Raw genomic sequence first — 14,950 nt, 5'->3', positions numbered from 1 at the left:
TGTAAAGATACGAGAGCAGCACACAGGGTTAGGAAGTTTGTCCACATGCAGGCTGCAGAGGTTAAAGAGAAACTTTTAGAAATGAAAGTGAAGTTCTACAGTTTTGTGTGTGAGAGGAGGCCTCAGTACTTGATCCACATCCAGTCAGGACAAGTCAGCCACTGCTGTAAATGAGTTTTCTTGTGTTGTTTTGTGTTTGTTTTACTCCAGTGAATCAGCCCATCTGTTAATCGCTGCACCGGTGACACCAAACTGTCATCAGAGGACGCTCGCACCACTTCACACAACAAAGCAGCACAACGGTATAGCTCCAAATATTTGATAAGTTTTTATTTCTCTAGTGAATTCATATGTTGTTATTCTGCACAGCAGCATACAGGAAATCGTGGTAAAATATAAATAACAAAGTTCAACAGTGTTTTTCTTTTTCTCTTATTCATTTAATCTCCTCCCAAAAAAACAAAAACAAAAACAAAATCCTCTGTTAAAAGTGGCAAAATTTGTCATCATCAGCCTCTCTCCATCCACGTCCACTCTCTTTCACAACACACTCTCGCTCTCGCTCTCTTTCAAGAAATGTAACATTGAACAGCTAAACTTTAAAAAGTATGGGTATAATCATTATTTACAGACAATCACCTTTTGGTGAGCAATGCTTATAGCTTCATGGAAATTCACTTCCATTATGTTAAAATGCAACAAAATGAAAATACAATTATGTTATACAAAGATCAAAAATACTATCAAAAACCCTTATTATAAATGGCAGCACTATATCAATAAACTGCTGTTGACATTTTTTTTTTTTTTTTTTTTTTTTTACATGTTAAGTACAAAATCCTGTTGAGGTAGCGCCCTCTGAAGTCACTTGTAATGTTAAAATACTGAATAAACATCACTTTATATACAATACAGCAAATCTCTCTCTCTCTCCTCTTTCTTTAATGCAACTGTTAATTTTTTTCCTTTGGTAAACAAAACTGTCAGAAATGTGCAGTCCTGCAAGTGACACTTTCAATCATACATTCACAACATTTTTGCATCTTTTTTTCTCTCTCCTTGTTGTTGTTGTAGTAGTTGTTTTTGGATTCTTCAGAAAACAAATGATGGGATAAAAACATGTTGTCTCGGTTTGCTGACATTCATAACACCACCACCAACACTCAGAGCTACAGTACAGCTGCTTGGTATTGCAGCAGACACTGCCCATGAGACTTTCTAGTGAATACAATGTCAGGGCAAATCAAAACAAAACAAAACAAAAAAGAAAAAGCCAGAGAGAAAAGGAGAGACCTGACCAGAGAAAGGAAATCCAGTGTGTCGCCCTTATTTGGGAATGTAAACATTTAAAAAACAAAACAAAATGAAGGCTAGTATCTCTCATTTCTGTCTGCATGGAGTCAGATTCTCATCACATAGGATTGGAGAAGAGGTTTGGCTTTGCAACAACTGATTATAATGTTCCCCAGAGAATAGGAGCCCTGCACACAGAGGCCACATTGTCTTGTCGTTTTTCTTTTTTTTTCTCTTCCTGCCTCACAGATTGAATGTCAACTTTTTAAAGCAAGTTGGGAAAAAATATGGAGCTGTGGAGCTTTTTAGGTAGGCAGATGGGATCAAAGAGTTCCTCCTACTCCTCCTCCTCCTCCTCTTCCTCCTCTTTCTCCAGTCAGACGCACACAACTACTCATTAATGACACATTCTTCAGCTTCTTTTAATGGCAAAACATAACTTTGGTTTTCTAAGACGAAGAAAAGGAAAAAAGAGTCGGAGCGAGCTCACAGCTCACTGTACAAAAATACTTGGTAGAAATATGACATTCATCCCCTTTTGCCAATGTCAGTGTGTTTCCCTACGTCACCAAAATACTTTTTTTTTTCTCTTTTAATGTATTCACACTTTGTGATTATTGATACATATGTGTATTTTATATGCACACGCTCAAAATGACTACAAACTAGAAAGAAAAATAAATCCAATGTATAAAGCATAAAATTATTCTATGTGGATAAAGGAACTATAAAAATATAAGAGATCTTAGAGGAAAAAACAAAACGATAAAAGATAAAAATCAATATGTTTATGAAACTGGGATAAAGGCTACAGCCGAAATCAAAACAGTCATCTGGAAATTGTTCAGTGCAATTCAATTTACTTTATAGTCTTGTCTGGTTAGAATATTTTCATCCTCTTACCACCCACTGCCCTCCCCCCCTTTAATGGTCGCTGGGATGGCTGGTCTTTTGACAGTGGACAGTATTTTATCGTGTGGGCATTGTCCCCGTTGGCACTGCACAGGGGGCAGGTATAAGCCCTCAGAATCGGGCACACCACCCTGCCGTCCGGGGTCTTCAGGACGTGGGAGCCGTACACCTCCTCTGGCGCTCCGTTATTTCGGCAGAAGACGCAGATTTTGGGCTCCTGCTTGTTCCTGGACGCGGGCTTGTTGCTGCGCATCTTCCTCTCCATGCCGAACAGATCAAACCCCGCGAAGCTCCCACCAAAGCCCGCCACCGCCACCTCCCGCTCCGTCGGCAGCTGGACGCCGAGCTGGCTCTGGTGGAAGGGGCTCAGTATCGAGAAACGCTCCTTCAGGTCCAGGATGGAGGCCGGCGGGGGGCTGGCGGACGGGCAGCAGCAGTCCAGGTGTCCGCTCTCTCCTCCAACAACGCCGCCCGCGATTACGCACGGACACGCCGGGGAATCGTCCAAGCCCAGGGTCGCCTTCAGGGACTCGGTGATAGAGTTGGGGTTCTGGGGCATGCTCAGCTTGTTGTTCTTCGTGACCAGCGTCGTCAGTCCCAGATAGTCGTTCCAGAAATTGAAAGTGTAGTCATATGGGCTGCGCGCGTTCAAATAGTTGTGGTTGAGAAAATCCATGTTTCCACTTCTTCTACTTTCTGCTGCTGCTGCTGGTCGTTCGCTCGCCGAGAAAAGCTGCAACAACCCGGGTAATCCGTAAAGTCTTTGTACGTCTCCAGGAGCGGTTCATGTACAGCGATGCAGGTCTCCTGTGTTCCTGTTATGTTTGAGCGTCCTGCAAACAGGCTTTCTGGTTATAAGGACCAGGAGGGCGGGGCGCTCTCCCTTCAAAACCAAGTTTGTGATCAGGTTGAAAGCAGCCTGCCTTTCTTCAAAGCCACATTCAGACACGTTTGTTTTCCTGTGGGCAGGAGGGGCTTCTCCTTTTCTTTTCTTTTTTGTCCACAACAGGCTGCATCAGCATCCCGCAAAAGTTGTTACAGATTTCTGCGTACATATATATATATATATATATTTATTTTTTTTGCGCACAAATCCTCAGTGTTGATGACATTGTTTGAGCGCTGGTACCAGTCAGTGGAGGAGGATAAGTCGGATCTTTGTCCCTCCTCCTCCTCATCCTCCTCCTCTTTCATCCTCATGACACTAAAACATTACAGTTCCGCGTGTTTTGTGAATTAATATCGTTAATCATTGTGCGTGAACATCAACATCAACGCCAGAACGCACACGCGCACACACACACACACACACACACACACACACACACACACACACACACACACACACACACACACACACACTTTAACCCTTTGTGTGCCAAGAGCAGAGGGCCTTTGTTCCCAGCAGTAGCAGCAGTCAGCCAGTCACCCTCTCACTGTCCCGGGAGAAATGATCTGTACTGATGCATCATGTTATTTTACAACTGCTTCAACATGAAGAAACAAAACCTAAAGGTTCCTCCTGGCTCTATTGTTCAAAGGCTGATTATAAAACAGTTTTGTTACATATTTTTTTCAAAATAAAGTGTTTATTTCTTCATGAATACAGACTGTAAATGTCCCATCTGTCCTGTTTTACTGTTAAAAACTATGACTATATGAAGAAATTATACAACAGGAATATGCAATCACATGTTTGTTTGCTTCCAGAGATATAAACAAACATGGGATTTCATCTCAGTGTGCAATAAAGCTACAGTACGTGTTTACATTATGTCCTCCATGAAAAACCCTCATAAAAATCCAGATAAAACATCTCATGCATCCACGTAATCATGATGTAAACATGAGATGCAGAGCAGCTGTTCAACAGGGGGCAGCATAGTGCAGTTACAGGTCAGTTCATTTCAACACACAGACCCCCTGCCTCCTTTCTCCTCTCCCCTCTTTGCTCTCACTGAAGGAGAGGGGGCTCAGAAAACCTCCACAGCAATGATGACGGTCACTGACTGGAAGATGAAAGTGAGAAGTGACAGATGTTGCATTACAATATCCTGAACGATGCCACTGAAACCATTTGGAGACACAACCACAAAACCACAAAACTACATGGATTTGAACCTGAAGGGAGTCTGTACTGTACAACCAATGTGAAGCCACACAACAGAAGACATTAAGAATAATCAATACAGCAGGTTACTGTTGTTAAAGAGCCATTTCACACAAATTAAAACATACATCTCCTCACTGAGCGCTACAATACGATCTACTCTGGACCCACACCAGGAAGTGAGAAAACAGTGATGGAGGTGTCCTCATTACTGTTGTTTAAAGAGGAACTGTGCAAGATTTTTAACTTAATTAAACAGCTTCAGAGTAAATGTGACTTGTTACAGGATGGAATGGAGGCTCTCTGCCTTCCACCTAGCGTCTCTTGGCCAAAAAAACAACCTTACAAGATCAGAGCCTTCGACCCGGTGTCCCAGATCTCGTCACCATGACACAAACACGCCCCGTAATTAATAATTTCTTGTTTATGAAAGGTAAGACTATACAAATACAATACAATACATTACATAACGTTATCCATCTCTTAATGGATTGCCTTCTCGCCAGCTTTGTTGAAAACAAATGCACATTGCCAGAGGGAGAGGGAATGTGGGTTAGCAAAACAGCAAAAAAGCCACTGGTCTTGCAAAGTTCCCCTTTAAACTATAATGGCAACAGTTTTCATAGGGACAGTTTGATAAATCAAAAAAAATAGCTTGTATCTGTTACTGTGAAAGAACAATCAGACAAAGCAACAACAATGCACTGAGAGTGTGGTGAGTGTTAGGTATGGTGGTTCAATATACTGCAATTTATCAATGCTTTACACATGCAAAGACAAAAAATATCTTCACCCATCTGCACAATTCAGTCTTGTAACACAACAGAAGTGTTTCCGGGGGGAGCACTAAAAGGTGAGGAACCTGCTTGTTGACTTGTTGTTCAGTGCACAGTTGTGACTTTTTAAAGTTAAAAACATTGAAGAACAAGTGCGTCCCAGCAGGTTCTTGACAGACAAGAGTGTTTCCATGTGTTGTCAGATGGATGAAGCTGTTTTATGACATGTGTTTTCATACTGCATTGAGCTCTCTGGGCCACCGTAGTTAGGACTCTGTCTCCCTTTTGTGTTACGTGCACGTCATATCTGGAGAGCTCGTCGTTACATGTGCACTGATAGGTACAATCTGCTGATCCCTGGATTGTCTTTGCACCATTTGTTTTCATTACGAACCCCCTCCCCTCCTCTATGTGTCTTTAAATTTACAACACACACCTCTCCTGTCAGTGAAATTACAGCGCTCTGGCTCTCTGTCAGCTCCAGCAGCGATCCATGTTTTGATTTCTTGAGGTAAAAATCCAGGGGGAATATGAGGCAGCCGTCCTAAACGGTCCACTTCAGCGCGGAGCCTCTGATCCTGTGATGAAGCAGGCAGTTCAGGAATGTGGAAGCAGGCCCTCTTGAAACAACGATAACACGAGTGACTGGTGCTCTAATTAAAACTTCCAGGGGGAGGCTGCGCAAACTCACTGACTTGGAAGCTTTGCATCTATTTTTAAGGGATCTAATAAGAATGCACTTACCCTCAGACAGAGTGATAAAAAGCAGAACAAAAGCACGGCTCAGTGACCTCTGGTGTTTCAGAGGCCATTTCTCTCTGTTCTGTGTGTTCAGCAAGTTAGTTTAAAACAGTATTGACTCGCTCATTGGATTTCCACTCCGCAGCTCCCATTCAAGCTGGTGCAAAATATGAATTTTATGATGGAGCATTAATAATGTATGCAATCGCCAATTCTTTTTTCTTTTTTTTTGCAAGCCTGGGCAGATTGTGTGAGCAGATTCCTGTGTAGCTGCGGTGTAGCTGAAATATTCATGGCCACATTATTCCTTAATTTTGTTGTGACTAAGAGGGATTAATACTCGTCCATTAACTAAAGCTAATTCTGCAGCCGCCTCGAGGTTGCACGGGTACGTATCGGACAAGGAAGCGAGATTAGCAGCGGAATGATGCATAACATCAGCGGGGTGGCTATGGCTGTAAATCGATTTAGGAATCACACTGACTAAGTGATTGTTGTGTAAGTGTTTTTTTTTTTTTTTTGCTTGACAGAGGTGGGGGTGGAGGCAGATCATGATGAAAAGTGGTGGCTGGCTGAGCAGGACACTTTAGCAATACAAGACTTACATCTATATTCTGCTGTTTGTGCTATACAGATCTGTTATTATGCAATGCAAATCAGCTGAAGTTACTGCATGCAAAGAGTAATGTGCGATTTGTAAAGAGCTTGTGTTGCACTGGTGCATCGTACGTCAAGATTACAGCCATCAACACAGTGTATTTAAGCAAACAGATGTGAGATTGGTCACATATGGGGGCGAAGGAATCAGCCCGATTCATATTTGACAGAAGGAATGAGTCGATGCTTGGAATGACCCCTTTCTTTCGTTCCTTTGTAGCTGGTGATAATGTAAACACATGATTTGGGCTCAAACAGGGAACTCTTGTGGTTATCCTTCGTTTTCTGTTGCCTGTGGAGGTGGAGGTGGAGGAGGAGGAGGAGGAGACAAGATTCAGCCGCGGCCTTGGAAAAGTGAATGCAAAGAGGAAGGATTACACAGGAGCAGACACACACACACACACACACACACACACACACACACACACACACAGGGAAGCTTTCTGCATATTATTACACTGCTGCTAGAGGCAGCTGCCATGGATAAATCATTACAATGCTTTTGCTCAATGATACTTTAGGAGTGGATACTCCCTCCAACTGTATTTAAAGCTGATAATCCAGACCTCAGCACCAAAAGGGCCGAAGAAACACTATTTTCATACAACACCCCCCCCCACACACACACACACACACACACACGCACACACAGACGCACACCACCTCCTCTCCGTCCTATCTCCATGTTTTCAGAGCAACATATTGATCAGTGAAACAATGCATAATGGGCTTGCAGGAATTGCTGAAAAATCCATTTTTGCCATATCAATTGCTGTAATGAAGATGAATGCTGAATCACTCAGTATGAAAATGGCTCATGTGCATTTTGCAACCTGCATTTTTTTTTAAGATGACTTTTTTGATGACTGCTTCTTCCTCTTCTTCTTCTCATTTTGTGCCTCAGACTCACAGATTACCATGTGTTTTCATTCGCAGCCATTACAGCTCTGTTTGTGATTATGCAAATGAGAAAACATGCAGGAAATTTAATCAAAGCGCAAATTTAATTTCACGTGAAAGATTGCTCAAGGGCGGGAGGGGGGCGCGGGGGCTTGATCGCATAATATTGAGCAACCAAATTATGTTTAATATTTGTTTTTCACAGTGGGTCTCCACTTGGACACGCCACAGCTTTATAGGCTTAAGGTTCGCCTTAGTTTTGGAGGCTTGAAGTTAACAGTGCTGCATAAGGTTTGATTATCCTTTGTTCTCCCCAGAGATGCTGAATTGGAAACTGCAGTTAATGGGAAGCATTTCCATATCAGCAGCTGAAGCGCTGCAGCTTGTGTTTATGCATTTTTATTATTGTTGCATCCCCTGAACCAAATATCTAAGTGCTCAGTTTTCTTTTGTTCCCACAGCTGAACAGCAAAGAAAATGGGCCTCTTCTTTTTTTTCTTATAATTGCACATAAACTCGGAGGATGCTATTGTGCCGTTGTGTGTGCCACTGTAGATAACTGGTGATTAAACTGAACGTTACTCCAGAAGCATGACAGAACTGAAACTAATAAAGCATGTCAGTCAATAAGGGAGGTGGGTCTGTTTATCAAGCTCACAGATGTAGAACAAACAAATGTCAGTCAGCTGTTGAAAAGAGAGAGACTCGACTCGGGCTCTGCCTGGTCTTCATGTGACCTGCCTCAGATTTCAAGGTAAAGACAAGAGGGGTTGTTCCCTGTCGTTCATGCCCCGGCTCGGAGAAACAATAACTGTCAGTGTGGCGCTCTGAAGCCCTGACACTTTATTTACACCCACTTACAAATCGGCCTTGTTGTACCAATGCACATGCACATCTAGGCACATGCAAATGAGGCTGCATGTAAAGAGGTTTCCTTCCAAGAGCTGCACACAGAGAGAGAGAGAAACAAGATACTTATGAATCAGTGCAGCAGTGAAGCACCGTCAGAGCAAATTTGTGCAAGTTTCCCCCAGAGATGTGAAGTTAATTTCACAACTTTTTTTTTTTTTTGCAGATAGTGTCTGTCCTTATGAGCACAGAGCAGGAACTTAAAATGCAGTTTTGTGGGGCAATGGTTCTCAGGTGTACCGAGCCTCAAGCACCCCAAACTGTAACAGGCGTGATCGAACACACACACACACACACACACACTTGAACCGACCTCCCACTTGGTATTAACACTGGGAGCGACCTCATTTGGTTCAGTCTCAGCCTCTCTCGCTCCCCTCCTCACCCCCCTCAAATTGTTCTCAGGGCATCTTGATGACTTTACCCAAATTAGGATCACTTATAACAAGCACTTGGCTTGTGAGACAGTTGCATGTTTTCTGTTTGATGAGTTAGAATAAATAACCAACTGTGTAGCTGCCATCAAAGTCAGTTATACTATTTAAGTTCATTTAAATTGATTAATAAATAATTTGTAGTTAAAAATATACGAATAATTTAAGTTTAAATAAGGGAATGTATTTTTGTTATTTCATATGGATGTAATGTCTAAAAGGAACCGTTTATTGTTTACATAGCGGAACCAATGTTCGCCGGTGTCAGTGGTGTCTCGTTGCTTTGTATTGACACACTTTACCTTCACCATGCTTGAGGTGAGCAGCGGTCAATACAGCCGATATGAAAGACGAAGAATAAAGTGTCCTTAAAGCAGAAGTAAGCGATCCGGTCGTTTTGGCTGACTTCGTTAGTTAGCAGCCCCCGCCCTCGTCATGGATCTATTGGTCCTTGTCCCTACGTCACCACATTCACGCGCATCCCTTGGCTGCACACACAGCCCTTCATGCCATTCTCTCTCCTCATTGGATAAAGGTTGTAGGATACAAGGAAGTATACAAGAAGTTTTCTCCTCGGCTTACAGCAGAGCAGAGTGACTGAAGAGTGCTTAGAGTATAAAAATGACTATTAAGACTAAAACAGTACATTTAATTTCTCTGAAGTCACTGCAACCTTTAACCAACAACTCCTAATCAGTTTGTCCTTGAGTCCAGGTGAATATTTAAAATCCAATTTAAAGAAATCCACTCCAGCTGTTATTGCACATCATTATTCACAATGCAGAAACCCTTAACCAAAATCCTTAAGTCTATACAGCATATCCTTGAGTCCCAGTGTGTCAAATTTAAAATTAATGTCAAGGTATTTAAGACATGTCCTCACAAACGGGACAGACAGCACCAACATTGAGTCATGCCAAGTTGGTATTTAAGGAGATAGGGAGGTTCAAGGCTGTTCATGTCTGTTATTGACTTGCAATATGGAAACTGACACCTCGTGTGACGGCAGTGAAGGCTCCATTGCTTCATGATACAGAGGAAGTGAAGATATAATCAAAGGCGAGCATTATACTTGAAGATAAAGACAAATCAGATGACCATTGTGAGTCAGCTACTTCTTCAAATTCCTCTCACTGTGACAGATGATTTTGTTGCAGCTTCAGTTACAAGACACCACTCAACTGCACAAGAAGCCAGAGTCTTTTGTATCCCAGCTTTATTCTACCAGAGAACAATGAGTCACTTGAAAACCTTTTCTTTGTGCAATTTTAAGGTTGTGCTGCTCCTGTGAAAAACAGCCATCATTTCACAGGTCAAAAGTGAAGTTTCTAGCCAATTTGACAAATCCAACCATGGAATATGACGTTAACTAAAAATTGGAGCAAGTTAGGTCTACAGTAAGACACAGGAGGGTTTAAGGCTCCTCTTAGTTCGTGAACTTTAAGAAAAAAAACTCAGACCTTAAAAGCAGGATTCAAGGACAGTTTATTATAGTTCATCGTCCTTGACCTCTTATTGGTAAGTGGCAGGTAGGATCACATCTCCATACATGCAGTCCTCCTCCAGAGCGAGATTGTACTGGTTTCCACTCCCTCCTTTGTAGGCGCTTGTCACAATCCTGAGCCAGCCCTTCTCACCCTACAGGGAGGGAAGGGAAAGGAAAAATAAAATAAAAAATCTCAAGGTCACTTGGATTATAAATCAAGTGCACCCACTGCATTAAAGTCTCACATCCAATTTTTAAAATGCCAAGTTTAAAAAGCTTCTGAACCATGAAAAAAAAAAAAATCTCGGGCCGTTAAGATGACTCACCCATGGCTCTCCCCAGGAGTTGCGCACAATCCAGTATTCAGTGCCATTTTCTACTCCCCAGCCCGCCACCGACACGATGTGGTTGATGTCAGGAGTCTCGACATACTCCGAGTACAGACCCCCCGTGTATGCATCCAATTTGTCTGTGGCCATGATCCCACAGCTGAAGCATTCAGTTCAAATGTAAGGAAACAAAAAAAAGTGATTTGTGACACGATTATCCAGGTTCAGAGTGGAAGGAAATTGAACTCAGGACATTTAAAAAAACAAAACACATTCAGCTTTATAAACCTGATTGGTCCTCCAGTGAAGATCTCTGCCTTCATATCTTCCCGTCCACTAACAGCGCCAAAGTCACCCACTTTCCACAAGGTGTAGTTGTGCACTTGTTTGCACTTCCCAAAAGTTGTGCAGGTGCCACATGCATTGAATGGTTTACACTCTGCAGAGAAAACAGATCATCTAATGCATGGAGTCATCTGGAGACGGTTCTCTACCAATGTTTAGTTCTTACTCTGGTCAATGGCCTGGTAGTTGTTGCAGGTCTCGTCAGGGACGCCATGATGGTGGGCGTACTCCCACACACCGGCGTGGTCACCTCCGTAACAGGTTCCAGCCTTGGCGCAGTCGACCACATGTTGCACAGACAGATAAGCAGATGGCCACACTGCTTTCCGCTTGATGTTGATACGATCTAAGAGAATAATATGGCAAGGACATTTAATTTGTCCTAGGAAGAATGTAGGTGGATATTTGAAATGTTCTTTTTGACTAGGCAAAACTGATTCACAGATATCTGCAACACATATCCAGTTTTGAATCCAGTCCAGTTTTAAATGTTAAAGTGGCTTGCCATAGTCCAACAGGAATGCAATGTTTGTTTTAGAGAAATATTAGAACAGATTTGATGTCAGAGAATCGCATCTGTTATTTTGTCACATGACTCAATTCATTCAAATCGTTTGCTCCCACATGCAACATAAGATACAGCAGAAGTAAACAAATATAACTTTTAATTATATTATAACTAAATAATGGTGCCTTTTCCCCCTAGAAGGAATCGTGAAGGATTCTGCAGATATTTTGCAATGAGCAGGTTTAATTGCAAATGCTGGAAGAAGTCGGGCCATAACAGCAGACAGCATCTCCAGGATTACCCAGAGGAACAGATGCTTTAATGATGTCAGCACAAATTAAATCCTATTCAGCTCAATTTCTTGAGACTGTGGCAGAGATCTGAGACGATCTCTTTAAAGTTTTGCACATAAAAAATTAACAGATGGGGGGGAAAAAACAAACCCTGACCTGCCATTGCACTAGTGGTGCCATGAGCCCAGCAGGAGCCGCAGTACTGAGGGATGTGCTGGTTACGGGTCGTACTGGCGTAGTTGATGCCATTTACGTTCCTCCAGTCCCAGGACTTTGGCAGCTGAACCAGGTTCAGGAGTTCATGAGGACGGGCCGTGGTTCTGAAGCAGAGAAGAAGTCACAGCACAGAGCAGCTCTGAGAGGCCTCATCCCAGAATAAGCAGCAGCTGAGGTATTCGGACAAGTATGCACTTTTCAGCCAAGTCTCGAATTAATCCCAGCTAACTACGGCATGAAGGGCATTACAGCAAGTTGGAAATGACAGGACTTTGCCGAGCGTCACCAGTGACCCAACGGACAAACCACCTCACCTAAAATGAAAATTGAATGAGGACGGGGACTTGAAAATCAAATTTTAAGAATAAGTATTTACAGCAAGTTGGATTATTCTCATCAGAGCAGCTCCTACTTTCGGATATGTGCAAAAATATCCTCCAGTTACAGAGGACTCTCTCTGGTGCTCAAAATGTTAAATTCAATTACACTCCACTCGAGCTTCATACACTAAATTGGTTCAGTTTGAGCAGCTAGCCCCGTCATAATTAGAACTAGAAAAAGCATTTCCAAGAATGGAAATGGTGTGACTGCTGATAGCAACTGAACGCTGTTGCAGAATTAGCAAATAGTGCAAGCAGTGATCACCATACAAATGTTTGACCAAGGTCGGAATTGAACCCACAACCTCATGGTCATTAGACTTCCACTCTGCCTCTAGGCCACGGTGCACACACAGTTGCAGAGACTGTTGTCTGTTAATGATCTGCACACTGTCAACATCAAGAAAGCTTGAGAGTCAAGCTTGAATGACTTAGAATGAAAATTTCTGTGAATTTCAGGCTGAGAGCAGCAGTTTCAACATGAAGCAAGTTATCAGAAGTCAACAGAGGACGACTGGGAAAATAATTCACTATAATTGTTGTTGAGGCAAGAATTGAACCAGCAACCTTCAGGTCTCCAGACCAGCAAGCTAACCACTAGGCTACAGACAGAGACAGTATGTGAGGGGTAAAGAAAACGTTTGATAAGAGGATCACTGGCTTCTGCTTAAAAAAAAAAGTAAGGAATCGAACCCATGACCTCATGATCAATAAACCTTTACTCTGCCACTTCGCCACAGAGAGCACAGACATAAGCATGTTTCAGACAGAGTTGTGGAGAATTCTCAGCATTGGGCTGAATGAGAGCAGAGAGCTCCCTGGCTACATTTAAAAAATATTTAAAATTATTATCTAAGTCTCTTTGCATTTTTGACCAGAATTTTAGCCAGAGGACAAGTGTGGCTACAAAACTGGAGAAAATAATTTGTCTAGAGTTTAATTTGCAGAAAAAGTTAAATATTTTAAAAAGTATAAATAGTTAAAAAGAGAAAAGTAACGCCGATAAAGTTCAAAAAAAGCTGCACGTTTTGATATATGAATTGTTGAAATAGCACAACACCTAACACACTAACCATATGGCCACAGAGAACCTGAGTTACAATGAGCTTTATACTATGAGGAATCAAAGACTGTCCAATGACAGCTGAATAATTGGAATCAAAAGTCAAGCAATGATGTGCAATGACTGAGGCAGGAATCGAACCCGTGACCATATGATCACTAAACCTTTACTCTGCCACTCGGCTACAGAGAGCACACTGCTTTCAAGACTGTTGTCATTCATTGTAATGTGATGATGTGCTGCAAACTGGTACGAGAGTAATCAAGGAGATAACAAACACCTGTAACCAATTGAAGGCGGGGGAGGAGAGCAGAATTCAACATAACATAACAAGAAATTCTTCCCTTGGATTCGAAACCAGTGACCTTAGGGTTGGCAGGGCAGTTACCTAACCCTACACTACAGAGGAGTTATCAAGAAGAGAGGTTGAGACTTTGATGAATGTGAGATTTTTCAATGATGCTTAAAACAAAAATAAATTAATATAAATTAGCCACACCAAGTGAGAAGAGGACTTTTTTGTGACCTGTGACTATTTTTTGTGTGAATTCAAATGAATTAAAAAGCACTTAACAGCAAGTTACAAAGTTGAGCTCCTTCTCCTGCTGATGTGAAAAAAATGCATTGAGCTTAATGAGAGCAGAGAGCTCCCTGGCTGCATTTAAAAAATATTTAAAATTATTATCTAAGTCTCTCTTTGCATTTTTGACCAGAATTTTAGCCAGAAGACAAGTGTGGCTACAAAACTGGAGAAAATAATTTGTCTAGAGTTTAATTTGTGGCCGTGCTGACAGTTTAGCCAGAAAAACTCTAGAATGTTTTTTTTGCCTCTCTCCACTCTGACACCACTCTGGCTCTGCTCGTTAGACGCAATACACACACATTATAAAGCTGAAAAAAATCAGAAAAAGTTAAATATTTGAAAAAGTATAAATAGTTAAAAAGAGAAAAGTAATGCCGATAAAGTTCAAAAGAAGCTGCACGTTTTGATATATGAATTGTTGAAATAGCACAAAGTATGAAGGACTAGAAGAAGGCCGTAAAAAGGCGGAAGAAAATGGCCAAACAGAAGAACAATAGTGTGACTGCTTCAGCAGTCACACTAATAAACACAAGCTCACAGCGCTCAAGATGAAACTGACAGTCAACTCACTTCACCCCAAAGTTCGGATTCCTGGGCGCCGGCCGGTAGCAACTTGGCCTCTCGCTGAAATAGTGTCTCCCTGAAACAGAGAGAGTCATGAGCAGGAAGCTGAAAATGACTGGCAGAACCATGTTGCACCGCACAGCAACGAAACACTGAGGCCGGGAATAAACAAGTCAGTCTAAATACTGACAGAGAGAGGACAGCTGCTGCGCCAGGTGAGATCAATAAGCCCTGATTGGCTTCATTGATCTCACCTGGGAGCCACAGACACGGAGGCAGGTCAGAGGAGAGAAAACACATTCAGTTAAGATCTGATTATCTGCACAACACGTCAAACTGTGACTGTAATTCTCATCTGACACTTAGCTCCTCGAGTGTAACGTCACTGGAGCACAGTTAGAGAGAAATGTATAGTGAAACAATATAAGATATAAAATAAACTAAATGGAAA

General features: G+C 42.1%; 2 protein-coding genes across 3 annotated transcripts; both read right to left on the bottom strand.

The window, feature by feature from the left end:
• Positions 1-309: 309 nt before the first annotated feature.
• nanos1 (nanos homolog 1) lies at positions 310-3,040 on the bottom strand. Of its 2 annotated transcripts, none has more exons than XM_085789180.1 (2): positions 1,676-3,040; positions 310-1,645 (listed from the first exon to the last, which is right to left on the bottom strand). In XM_085789180.1, the coding sequence occupies exon 1, from the start codon at positions 2,879-2,881 to the stop codon at positions 2,174-2,176; it is 708 nt and encodes a 235-aa protein (XP_085645306.1). In that variant the 5' UTR covers positions 2,882-3,040; the 3' UTR covers positions 310-1,645; positions 1,676-2,173. The 2 variants fall into 2 exon arrangements, with proteins under 2 accessions (XP_085645306.1, XP_085645307.1); XM_085789181.1 differs by having other exon boundaries at positions 310-1,642.
• Positions 3,041-10,201: 7,161 nt separating this feature from the next.
• Positions 10,202-14,664, bottom strand: LOC146979361 (cathepsin Z-like). Its single transcript, XM_085789178.1, has 6 exons — positions 14,506-14,664; positions 11,850-12,013; positions 11,059-11,238; positions 10,836-10,986; positions 10,545-10,707; positions 10,202-10,370 (listed from the first exon to the last, which is right to left on the bottom strand). The coding sequence occupies exons 1-6, from the start codon at positions 14,625-14,627 to the stop codon at positions 10,245-10,247; spliced, it is 906 nt and encodes a 301-aa protein (XP_085645304.1). The 5' UTR covers positions 14,628-14,664; the 3' UTR covers positions 10,202-10,244.
• Positions 14,665-14,950: the final 286 nt, after the last annotated feature.

The sequence above is a fragment of the Trachurus japonicus genome, chromosome 10 (assembly GCF_045865225.1).
Source record: "Trachurus japonicus isolate A0001 chromosome 10, Traja_1.0".
Classification (NCBI taxonomy): Eukaryota; Metazoa; Chordata; class Actinopteri; order Carangiformes; family Carangidae; genus Trachurus; species Trachurus japonicus.
Note: the sequence above shows the minus strand (reverse complement) of the source record. Positions and strands in the feature narration are given on the sequence as shown.